Source organism: Eutrigla gurnardus, assembly GCF_963514095.1.
Source record: "Eutrigla gurnardus genome assembly, chromosome: 12".
NCBI lineage: Eukaryota > Metazoa > Chordata > Actinopteri > Perciformes > Triglidae > Eutrigla > Eutrigla gurnardus.
The window spans coordinates 15,650,054-15,661,402 of record NC_139926.1 but is presented as its reverse complement, the minus strand read 5'-3'; the positions used below and the strand labels follow the sequence as shown (position 1 = coordinate 15,661,402).

At 42.2% G+C, this 11,349-nt stretch overlaps 3 protein-coding genes across 4 annotated transcripts; 1 reads left to right on the top strand and 2 right to left on the bottom strand.

Annotated features, from left to right (window-relative positions):
* Window positions 1-2: 2 nt before the first annotated feature.
* Window positions 3-1,550, top strand: LOC311022391 (uncharacterized protein). Of its 2 annotated transcripts, none has more exons than XM_084023608.1 (2): window positions 3-143; window positions 462-1,550. In XM_084023608.1, exon 2 carries the CDS (start codon window positions 519-521, stop codon window positions 1,545-1,547), a length of 1,029 nt encoding a protein of 342 aa, XP_083879734.1. In that variant the 5' UTR covers window positions 3-143; window positions 462-518; the 3' UTR covers window positions 1,548-1,550. The 2 variants fall into 2 exon arrangements, with proteins under 2 accessions (XP_083879734.1, XP_083879733.1); XM_084023607.1 differs by having other exon boundaries at window positions 3-238.
* Window positions 1,551-2,324: 774 nt separating this feature from the next.
* On the bottom strand, window positions 2,325-7,047 carry prmt2 (protein arginine methyltransferase 2). The gene is made up of 9 exons (XM_084023602.1): window positions 6,771-7,047; window positions 6,472-6,669; window positions 5,480-5,641; window positions 4,894-5,058; window positions 4,543-4,718; window positions 3,230-3,359; window positions 3,011-3,147; window positions 2,684-2,858; window positions 2,325-2,464 (listed from the first exon to the last, which is right to left on the bottom strand). The coding sequence occupies exons 1-9, from the start codon at window positions 6,867-6,869 to the stop codon at window positions 2,432-2,434; spliced, it is 1,275 nt and encodes a 424-aa protein (XP_083879728.1). The 5' UTR covers window positions 6,870-7,047; the 3' UTR covers window positions 2,325-2,431.
* A 586-nt stretch (window positions 7,048-7,633) lies between these two features.
* ercc1 (excision repair cross-complementation group 1) lies at window positions 7,634-10,651 on the bottom strand. Its single transcript, XM_084022701.1, has 9 exons — window positions 10,506-10,651; window positions 9,881-10,306; window positions 9,610-9,713; window positions 9,301-9,400; window positions 8,948-9,024; window positions 8,449-8,548; window positions 8,203-8,274; window positions 8,009-8,077; window positions 7,634-7,919 (listed from the first exon to the last, which is right to left on the bottom strand). Exons 1-9 carry the CDS (start codon window positions 10,563-10,565, stop codon window positions 7,857-7,859), a joined length of 1,071 nt encoding a protein of 356 aa, XP_083878827.1. The 5' UTR covers window positions 10,566-10,651; the 3' UTR covers window positions 7,634-7,856.
* Window positions 10,652-11,349: the final 698 nt, after the last annotated feature.

Below are 11,349 nucleotides of genomic sequence, written 5' to 3'. Positions count from 1 at the left end.
GCTTCCTGCAGGAAAACCAGAGTAAAACGCACGAAATACGATCCCGTCCGCGCTTATCTTTCGCGGTGTTATTGTGATGTTTAACTCCGCTTACGAGACGATTACCTCCCGTTTGCGTATTGTTCTCAGGAAGAATGCACTCGGTATGTGAAATATTTAGTTTACGTGCTATTGCTGGAGCCGAGTAAGCTCATTGGGCGAAGCAAGGCCTACAATACAGCTGTTCAAATGCTGTCAAGTAAGCAAGTGTATTTCTGCTTTTCAGATTTGCATGCCTGTATGTTTGTCCACTTCATCAACCCAATACATAATATGTATACCATACAGCATGGCGTCAGTGGAGGGAATGAACAGATAATAATAATAATAATGTATTCCTACGTAGACGTGCTTTATATGATGCGTGTATTCCCTCGGTAGCACCACTGTAATTAAATAATAATGTGTTTTATCACTTCCAGGTGTCCCTGTGACGTGTCAGAGAATGAAACCACCGCTCCATCACGTGTAGGTGCACCATGTTGGATAAAAAGAGTGACAAAGACCACCAGACTGGGCTTTGCTCGGACTGTGGATGCAGCCTGCCACAGCCGGACTCCGATGCCTCCGACGCTCCAACCCCTCCTAAACAGCAGCATGTGCACAAAGCGGCCGGTCCCTCCAGATGTGCTTCCTGTCAGGCGGGCAGCAGCCTCCCCAATGGGCGACGTCTGCACCGACACATCCGCCTGGAGCCTCACAGCTGCAGCCTGTGCTCCAAAACCTTCATCTCCTCTGCTCACCTGACTCTTCACCTCGCCTCACACAACAAAGAAAGGAAGTTCAAATGCAGCACCTGTGGGAAGTACTTCCACCAGTCGTCCCATCTGATGGCGCACAAGATCATCCACAGCGGCGACAGGCCGTTCAAATGCCCAGAGTGCGGCAAGACCTTCGGCCGTGCGTCACACCTGAAGACCCACCGTCGGCTCCACACCGGCGAAAAGCCCTTCAAGTGCACCTACTGTGCCAAGTCGTTCACGCAGAAGGCCGGGCTCCTGGCACACGTTCGCCTGCACACGGGCGAGCGACCGTACAAGTGTGAGCACTGTGGCGAGGGTTTCCGCTCTTTGTCGCTCATGCTCTCTCACAAGGCCGAGGAGTCGTCGTGCTGCGAGGCCAAACCGGGGTCGGCATCAGCACTCGACCAACCGCAGAAGACGCAGGGCGGCCCCGAGGACCTGAATTGTGGCGTCTGCTGCCGCACCTTCGTGCGATCATCATACATCAGGCTGCACATACGCCTCAACAAAGGTCAACGACCTTATCACTGCAAAGTGTGCAACAAGACCTTCGTCAAGCTGGATACGTTTGTGAACCACTGTGATAAACACTTAAGGCAGAAAAGGGATAAGAGTCTAGTTAAGGAGGTTAAAGACAAAGTTGTTAAGCCCCCCTTGTTTGTCCCACTCTCCAAGCCTCCTCCTGAATCCTTATCCACTCCTCCTCCATCCTCGGAGGTCAACACACGCTCCAGGGCCAAAGCAAAGGGTAAAACTGAACCGTGACCAAGGGGAGTGCATCAAAAAATGCTCTTTAACTATGAAATGTTCCGTCACAGCAGGTAACAGACGTGTCAAAAACGAGATTTTCAAAAACATCCAAAACCAACAGAATTAATGTTACACGTTAAAACACGATGAAAGAATGAGACAAAGAGCAGATTTGTGATTGAATAACTCCCAAAATACTGTAATGTGATTCATAACACACAAGTTTAGTGTACAGTTATTTTGTGTAGAATTATTAATTTATTGTGAATAAATCTTTTCAAGTATCACAACGGTGTCTTTTAATGCCAATTAAGCTCACAGTAACAGTAGCATTTCAGTGGCATACATTGAATACATTGTACTCTTTAAATATATTTAAAAAGAAAATCTAACCATTACATTCATGGCTAATGTTTTCTTACACCAATACAAGCCTATTGGCACGTATAGCACTAGTACAACGTTAATTAAATGCCTATTGTGAAACAATATGCAAATAGAATACAAAATGTAAACTTAAAAGTAAAAGTGTGGAGGCCTGTGGCATCATGAGACCGGAAATATCCTCCAAAACAATTTGGTGCTTCACCCATCTCCTATAAAGCATAATGTGCATTCAATTTAAAATCGCAGCAAAGCTTCACAGTTCCTTCTTAGCATGTAACTTCTTTTTTTTTGTTGTTAATCTGCTTCTACTACGTGGTTGATGGTAATGCTGTATGTATCACCCTGTAGTGAGAAGGCTTACCACCCTGGGACTACATGTCCTGTCAGATAAGCCTCACGCTTCCATTCCAGATCAGCAGCTGCTCACAGCTTATACCTCACTGACTCCAAAAACCCAATGGAAGATGTGTTACGCTCTTTCCTGTGGATCTCAGCCGCTGACGGAGAATCTGTCACCTCCACATGGGGAAAGTCTTTGTCCCGACCTACGAACAGAAATAAAAAGAAGTGAACAACCGTAAGGACATGAATAACAAGTTAACGGTCAAGTTGGGACTCTTGGAGGGCTGATGTATGTAACAGTCCATCTTCTTGGGTCATAATTGTAACCAGAGTGCTGTAAAGAGAATAAAACAATCTACCACCACTTTGTTGACATAGTCAATAAATCAGATGAGGGTGCTTAGTGAAGGTGAAATGTTTGCCTGGCTGTCGGCCGTTTCCTCTGCGCCGCTTTTAATGCTCCAGTGCAGAGTCACGGTCATGTGGCGTCTCCAGACGGGGTTCCTGCGCAGGAGAATGGTTCCACTGATGGCGTCTTCAGAGTCCACGTTAACCGGCCTGTCCAGCATGAACAGAGTCTGCTTCCAGTGTGTTGGCCTGAGGAGAAACGAGTCTACTTAATATTGTCATCCATGACACTAAGATTCATGAGTATTCAAATGTTTAAATTGCTATAAGGACCCAGGAGGCCTGCTGTAAGTGAATCCTTCACGTTGTAACTATAAGAATGTGAGAAAGGTCTGTTTTACTCAGAGTTAGGCCCAGTGTTGAGCTCCACTGCTGCACCTCCCGTCTCCAGGCTCTCGAAATGAACAGTGAACCAGGCGGTGAATCCGTGGAAAACACCAGACTTTGCCACGGTAAAATGAAACTGACCCTTTATTTCCTGAGAAATGGAACACAGGGATGTATTAGTTACACAATCCCACTTGTGTGGGATGGAGCAAACTTAAAAACAGGGACGGTACCTCCAGGTCTTTGACCTGCAGAGTGTACATGTCGAGGCATAGGACGTCACAGGGAGCAGCGAGGCAGTCGTCGGGCTCGATGAGGTGGCTGAACTTGGGCTTGGTGAAGAACTCTTGCTGTGCCAACGGTCTGCAGAGATGAACAGTTATTAGTTAGTTAACAGGTGCTGCCACAGATAATATCTCATATGACTGTGAAAGTGGGAAAGGATAAATACATTTTATGTCCACATAAGACGACCAAGAAATAGAAAAGAACGCAAACAAGGATATGTTTCTCTGAGTGAATGTTTTACTCATTTTAAAATAATAATTCATTTCAAAATATACTGTTTTGACAGTGAAATGTTTTCCAAAAACATTGGAACATATGACCAAAAATTCTGAACTAAAAAGCAAAGAGTTATATTGAAATGAGGGAATAATGTCGGGGACGAGTTTGTAGTTTCTGAATATTTCCCCCCAAAACACAAAAAACTCAAACTGTAATCACAGCTATCCCTGATGGAGACTATACACGTTGGAGTTGTGCACAAAGTAACAGCACTAACAAGACAAACCTGATTCAGCCACCCACACACACGAGGTAAACAAACAAACCAGAAGAGTAAACTCACACAATGCAATCCTGTCTAAACATTTCTTTGTGGAAAAGACACAGGATTTATTATTATGTATTTACAGGATTTACTTGTTTTGAGATATCGACATTAAACCTTTTTCCTGTTGTGGTGGAAATCTGAAAATAAGGAGGTTTTACCACAAACTTAGTCTTTAGTCTTGTTTTATTATACCTTTGCAAAGGAGTCAGCCTGAGAGCTAAGCAGTCTCAGGCTGACTGAACACAGACTCATAGTGCTGGCCAAAAAACTTAGCTCGCAGCTGTGAGATAAAGAAAGGGAGATTATTACCCACACAAGGTCGTCCTTATTAGAAAACAAAGTCTTACTTGGTCAATGCTGACCCAGAAAGGGCAAAAGATTATACCAGTATAGCACATCGTACTTTCCCACAGCAACTCGTTCCTCTAAGCGAGTTGTATTTTTCCATGACACCGTATCCATTATTCTGGATGAAAAGAGTATTTTCGGGGGGAAATAGTATAACTGATGGAAAAGATGAGGTTTGCATGTACATGGTATCTATGGGGATATATCAATGACGTTATAGACCAGTGTGTTGTAAATAAGGAAACCGTGTGGTGAATAAAGCATGGTGGACTGGAGAAGAAGTTCCAGGTGTTCCATTTCAAGACATTTCTACTGAAAATACAAAAAAGGACAAGTGAGACAGGACTGACTAGTGGCCCTTACTTGAGAGGAGTGAAGTCCAGGCCGTAGGGCTGCTCCCAGAAGGCCATCTTCTCTGCATAGTAACTGTTGGCCTGACATGGCACGAGGGTGAGGGCCGCCGATGAGGGCCACATGACGCCCCCTTCCTTGAGCCAGCGGTCCCTGGCCAGCAGAACTGACTCCACCATGAACTCAAACTAGACCAGAGGACGGAGAGACAGAAACATGATGTTGTGTGTTCAAACCTGAATGGGACTGGAAGACCATGATGGGATCAAATAAACGTGGAGTAACACTGAGATAAACCATCTAAAGTAGAACAAATCTTCACACGGCGATGTGTATTTTTAGTAATGGCGGTGTTATTATTACCAGCAGGCAGTTTCCCATCCACTCAGACACCAGCACGTCCACCTGCTCAGGTAGCTCCATCTCCTCAGCTCGTCCCTGGAGCACAGTGACCACCTCCTCGCAGCCGTTCTGCTTCACCAGCTGTCTGGTGTACTCTGCCATGGAGCTCGCCTCCACGGCATACACCTACAATACCACGGAGAAACGTGTGTAAACCTTGCTGTTGATAGCATGTAGCAACACCACTTGTCCAGCAGATGGGAGTATAGGTACTCCAAGCTGGTTGTTTTTGTTGGGAATGTTATCACTTAAGATGTGGAGCTACAATTTTGAGTAAAAAAAAATGTATAATACATTTTTGTTTATATATATATAAAGTGTTACTTTATGCAAATGTAGTTTAATTTGTTTTGCCAGATGGGCTGAGAAATTGTTGATACTATCCAGATTTCACACAGATTTCGATTTGGAAGAAGGATGTGTGAAATTTGAAAAAAAGATGATATCTCTGGTTCTTCTGCATTGATTTTAAATGCGTTTTTAAACTGTCCATCCCCCAACACCTGCAACCAGCAACTTCCCCACCGAGGCACATTGTTTACATCACCTCTGAGGGTTGTGCGAGCTGAGCGCAGAACAGGCTGATGATGCCGGTCCCACAGCCGAGGTCCATCACCACTTTGTTCCTCAGGGAAGCGCTGTTGCTGAGAATAACCTGCCGGTACGCCTCAGTGCGGCTCTTATCCGACAACATCTCCAAGTGAAGCCTCTGTGTGATAAAAAAAAAGTAATAATTAAATGCAGCTGATCTGATTCATGGATACGACCACTTGAGTAGTTTAACAGTGCAACACATGTTGTAGTCAAGACGTTATTGACAGACTGGCATGTTGTTTTACAGTGACCCAAAGTGTTATATTAATGACAGACAAAGGCTGTGTGATGAAATCATGATTAAAATTAAATGATTTTGTGATATCGAAACAGACAGGCATTCCATGGCTCAATTAAAATAATTTCTGCATTTTAATAAAGGATATTTATTTCATAATGTCTTATTTAATATTGATCACTTTGTGTCTTTTAATAAGTTAATAGTTTTTGCCCATTAACTTGTCCATACTTCACAATAACTGACAAATCTTTTAAAACATGCAGTAAGTTTTTGGTTTTATTCCCTTTTTTTTTTTTTTACTTTCCAGGTTAAGTAAACAGTTTTGTTTCAGTACAGGAAGAAAAACACTGAGCAGAGACTTGAAAACTTTTGAAAGGTAATCCATCAAATCTTGAGTTTTTGGCATGGGAAGAGTAGTGGTTGCCATGGTAACATTTCGTTCACATGTCTATTCTGGATTTCTTGTGATTGTAATGTATTTGTGCAGCTCTCCAGCATGTCTTTACATTACATTGCAAGGATAACAGAACTTTGACAAGGATAGTGTGTGTCCTGCGATGGATGATCTAACTAAGTTTCAGGTGTCTGCAAGGTGGAGTTCATTGCTCCCATCTTGAAACTGAAAGGTGAGTATTTAAAGTCCTGCCCTTAGTGATGATGAGGCTGTGACATGCAAGACAGGATGATCCTTTACAGGTTCTAACCAGTGTCCCATAACTGCCGAAGTATTCTTCGTCTTGCCATGGGTCCTCCTCCTCCTCCTCCTCCGCCTCAGCAGCAGCAGCATCCTGTCGCAGGTAGCTTGCAGGTACATAACCTATGACTCCGTGCAGCTCTGCCCACCACCACTCCGATGAAGGCTTGGAGTGCACCACCAGTCTGTCCCCGCTGCTGAAGCTAAGCTGCGGGACAAAAGCAGCAGTTAAACAACCACCACCCGAACCTGAACATTCCGCTGAATGTGCGCGGCTAGGACTGCTAGGCTTCTGCGTGGGTCTCTAACCTGGTCGTGGCCACTTCCAGTGAAATTAGACAGGGCAACACACTCTTCAACAGATGTATCCTCCTCCTCCTCCTCCTCCTCCTCTTTCTCTGCCTGCATGTCCGACGGCGCCTGTTTCGGCTCGCCCGGTATTTGGTTTCCGGAAAGTTAAAGTCAACACGTGTTCGCTAACGATAACGAGGCGCATCTGTAAGCAGAGAAGAACAACTGTGTGACGGCGTTATTGTGAAATGAGCGGTAAAATCATCACCGCACTCGCGAGTGGAGTGGAACGAACACTTCCTGTTTTGTCGTCAGATTAAGTTATCGTGCCTTCAGGTGCTGTCGGAAATATTGGAATATTAAGAGTCCCAACAAAATGAAAATCGTATGGTTTTCATATCAGTTTCGTATGTCGCTCTTACTCATTTTGTCACCATAGACAATTTAATTTCCAAGAAATCCACTCTGTTGCTACAACCTTATGTACACGTCACAGCACGGGAATGTGAATCTCGGAGGAGCACCTGAAGGCAGCACCGCTTCATTGTAAAATGCTGGGTCTTTTCAAAAACCTTCCTGCTCTTCGCTTCGCATTCAAAGGTTATAATATATAATATAAATATATATACTATGTCATTATAATAAATACCTAATTATATATATTATTTATACACACACGTGTGTGTGTGTGTGTGTGTATATATATATATCTCAGGGAGGGCTTCAGGTTGACAACAAAGTATAAAAGTAGTAGTAGTAGTAGTAGTGGTAGTAGTGGTAGTAGTAGTAATAGTAAGAAAGAATCAAAGTATGGATAGTATAGTATTATTACAAAATATTTATTTTCATAAAAAAAACAAGTTATATAAAAAACATAACTCAATAAAGCATAGAATCAGTGGGCAGCTTTAACAGCAAAAGAGTTCACATCTTAAAATCTTAAAACCGTAGCCGATCCCAAGTCAGAGCAGTCACATTTCTTTCATCGCCTCAGTGAATCAGGACTGTTTATCGTATTTAATTCAGTCCTCTGAAATGTGTGTGTGTGTTTATTCATTATAGAGATCTTTTCAGGAGCATGTCACACATCCTTGGTAAGACATATCAGCTGTCTTTTGTCTTCGACTTGAGGAAGGGCTTATGCAGCACATCATGGAGTCGCCGTGCCTGCAAGCACAAGATGTCAACATGGTCATTTAAGAAATGTTCCATCTACCTTCTGTATATTCATATGGGACGCGTGTATTTGTATTCACTTTTTGTGGTCCGAGGCCTGGACAGAGAACCAAGTCTTCCTTAGAGGCACTGATGATTCCTTCTACTGACTGAAAAAAACACATTTCATAATCTCAGTATGAAAAAAATATTATTATTATTAATAGATATGTGTGAGCATACACATTGAATGCATTACAGCAGAAATCTACATTTGCGCTGTAGTGGAACTCACTGAGAAAGTGGACAGCAAGGTAATGGCATCGGTCTTGTTTATAGACTTCACGGTGGTCAGGCAGTCAGTCACCTTAAAACAAGCAAAACCCAATCCAAATGCAAATACTTTACTTGCATTAAATGTGTGTCGATATTCTAAGTGACTGCATAATATTCAGATATTTTTTAAATTGGGAAAATTATCACATTAAATAGTGTGAGGGCCCATTGCTCCTTTTAAATAGAAAACTGCAAACCCACACACCTTTGACAGGTAGTTTTTCTCAACTTGCTCCTTCAGTAGGTCTGCTGGTTTCTTTTCATAGGACTTATACGTTTCCAGGTAACGCCCCGCCTCCTCTGGACTGTTAAATCAACATGAAGAAGATATTAGTTAGGATTCATTTTATTATTTTATTATCAGGCAAAATGTTGCTTTATTAACAGAAAAAAAGACAAACAAACTAGTTAGGCTTTCATCTGTAGATCCTGGCCAAAATTAAAAAAACATATCTTGAATGTCACAAATGGATGCTTGACGTGGGCAAGACATTAAATACCCATTACAATCCCAAAGAGGCATTACATAAAATATTTAAAAAAAACATTTGACTTTATCTTTCGATCACACAATTTTTAGGTGGCAAGGCCAGGATCAACGAGAAAAAAAACAAGTAAAAAAGTTTCCAAGTGCTTTCTCTTCTATGACTGTGTCCTGTCACTAACTGTGTTCAGTGCTATTGTATTCTGTCGCAGAGTCTCACCTCCAAGCCAAGATGAGAGTGCAGTCAGCCATGATGCAGATGCGAGCAAGCTCCTTCAACGTATGATGAGGATCTTTCTGTGATGGGAAAAACCAGCGCCAGTGAGAAAAACGACATCATTTTTTACAGCTTTATAAATGGAATTTGGGGACAAAGACATCTCCAAGCAAATAAAATACATCTTCTTTGGATCAGATAATAATCTTAAAGATTGGGGTCTGGACTTCCCTACCTGTAAAGTTTGATAAAAACAATACAGCAACAATCACAGTAGTACCTTGCAGGACTTAAAACACTTAATAATATACATTGTACAGGTCAATGTTTTGATTACAAAACAAGTTTTGACTTACCACATCTACTTGTACCAGTAACACTCGCAGGGTGAAACTCTGTCCAAGCTGCTTAAGACGGTCGTGGATATAGTTTGGATTGAGATTGTGATACCTCAGACTTGAGCCAGGCCCAAAAACAGCATCATAGCAAAAATAATACACACAAGAGAAAAAAAAACATGAAAAAGCATATTTTGTACAACAAATATTAATTTATTTAAAACAAATAGTGGTCCTCAAAAATGTATTGTGTATATCAACAGGAATCATCTTCATTTCACACACACACACACACACACACACTACACTATAGGCACAAAAACTCACCTGAGGAAGAGGGCACAAGTCGTCAGGCCCAAGACATAATCTGGTACAACATCTCCAAACTCCCAAGGAACACTCCTCACAAACTTCAGGATGGGATTTCCCCTCTAAATTAGTCAAACATAAACATGCAATGAGATGCAGGTGAGATGCAGAACTAACTCACATTGGAAACCTACTCTGAATGGGAATATGAACATGCAGGGGATGGAAGGGGAAAGTTGGTATACCTGCTGTTGTCGAAATCAAGAGGCACATTAATATGGATGCATACCTGTCGAGGACTGACAATAACGCTGCTCCCAGACCCCACTGGTTTTGGACCCAGACTTATGCTTGGATTTGACCTTTCACGGTCTCCCTCTGTTTGGCGTGTGGCAGCCACCTGTGTTTCATCGCTCTGCTTCACCCCTTCAGTCGCTTTAGCACAGTCCTGAAGAGTTTCACATCCAACTGGGGCAGACGACACTGGATCTGACTCACTTTGCTTCAAATTGGTAGCTCCAGCACCTTCAGTCCTGGGCAGCTCGGAGGGACCCTCTCTCTGAGTAGGAGCAGCCACATTACTTTTACTCTGGACGATATATTCTGCATAGGAAATGGGCTGGTCCACGGGCTCAGCAGCGGACTTTGCTGAAGATGATGTTGAGGCTGAGGTGTGTTTTCCTTCTCTGGATGAAGGTTGAAACTGCGGCTTTGGCTGTAACACAGTCACGTTTATTAAATTAATCATGTAAAAACAACCACTCTTGTTTTGAAGCAAGCTATCCTGACAAAAACCGTGTGTTGCCGAGTTGGTAAATTTAAGCTTGAATTTGAAAATACTATCGTTGACGTTAGTTGCTGGAAAGCTAGCTCGCTAGCCACCGTAACCAGTCGATTCTAGCTCAAATACCCACCGGTGTTCTTTCTTTAGCGAACGCTGAGTCGTCCAGGTTGATGTTAAACCTCTTCTTCATTGTGTCTTTTCAAGTAGATATAACCATTACCCTGTTGCCTTTACAAATCCTGGAAGAAGAGCTACCATTGTGGAAGTATAAAGAGCTTCGTCAACAACACAGTATGACTTCCTACACGATTTTCAGAATAAAAGCACCGACTCCACAAATACTGGCTAGAAATATTAAAGTTGGAAAAAATGAAACATTCCTTTGATATTTGTATTCTCATGTTGCCATTTAATGACTAATGTCTAAATGGGATATGTAAGTGTTCACTGTAATGCCGGAAAGTATGTCATCTTATTCTCAATTAATGAGATGAAGTGATTTTGTGGAAAGGTTGTAAACTATGAATGTGAGTGGTTGTACTAATGAGTTGAAATTATTTGTAAAACCTGATAGGGTAAAACAGAGAGAAGAAATAGGCTTTGCTTCATCCATATCAACTTTCAAACCTTAGCCTACTGTATGTGGAAAAAGTCTCAGACAACAGCATGGACACATAATTTATTTACTAATCCATGGGAAATGTTTAGTGAAGTGTGAGCACTAAGAAAAAACACACGAAATATAATTATCACATTCCACAGATTTCAGATGTTTCTTTCTTTTTGTAATTTCCGCTATTAGAAATATAGCTGACATAAATTATAAGTTATCGCTGGACCGGGCATACAATAGTAAACAAAGAAGATGTTATATGTCTATATAAAAAAATATCAGTTTATTAGTGCATCAAAAACCTGATACACATCCTAGTTGGCCGACAACGCTCCCTTTGAGCGTGTGGTTGCCTTGGAGA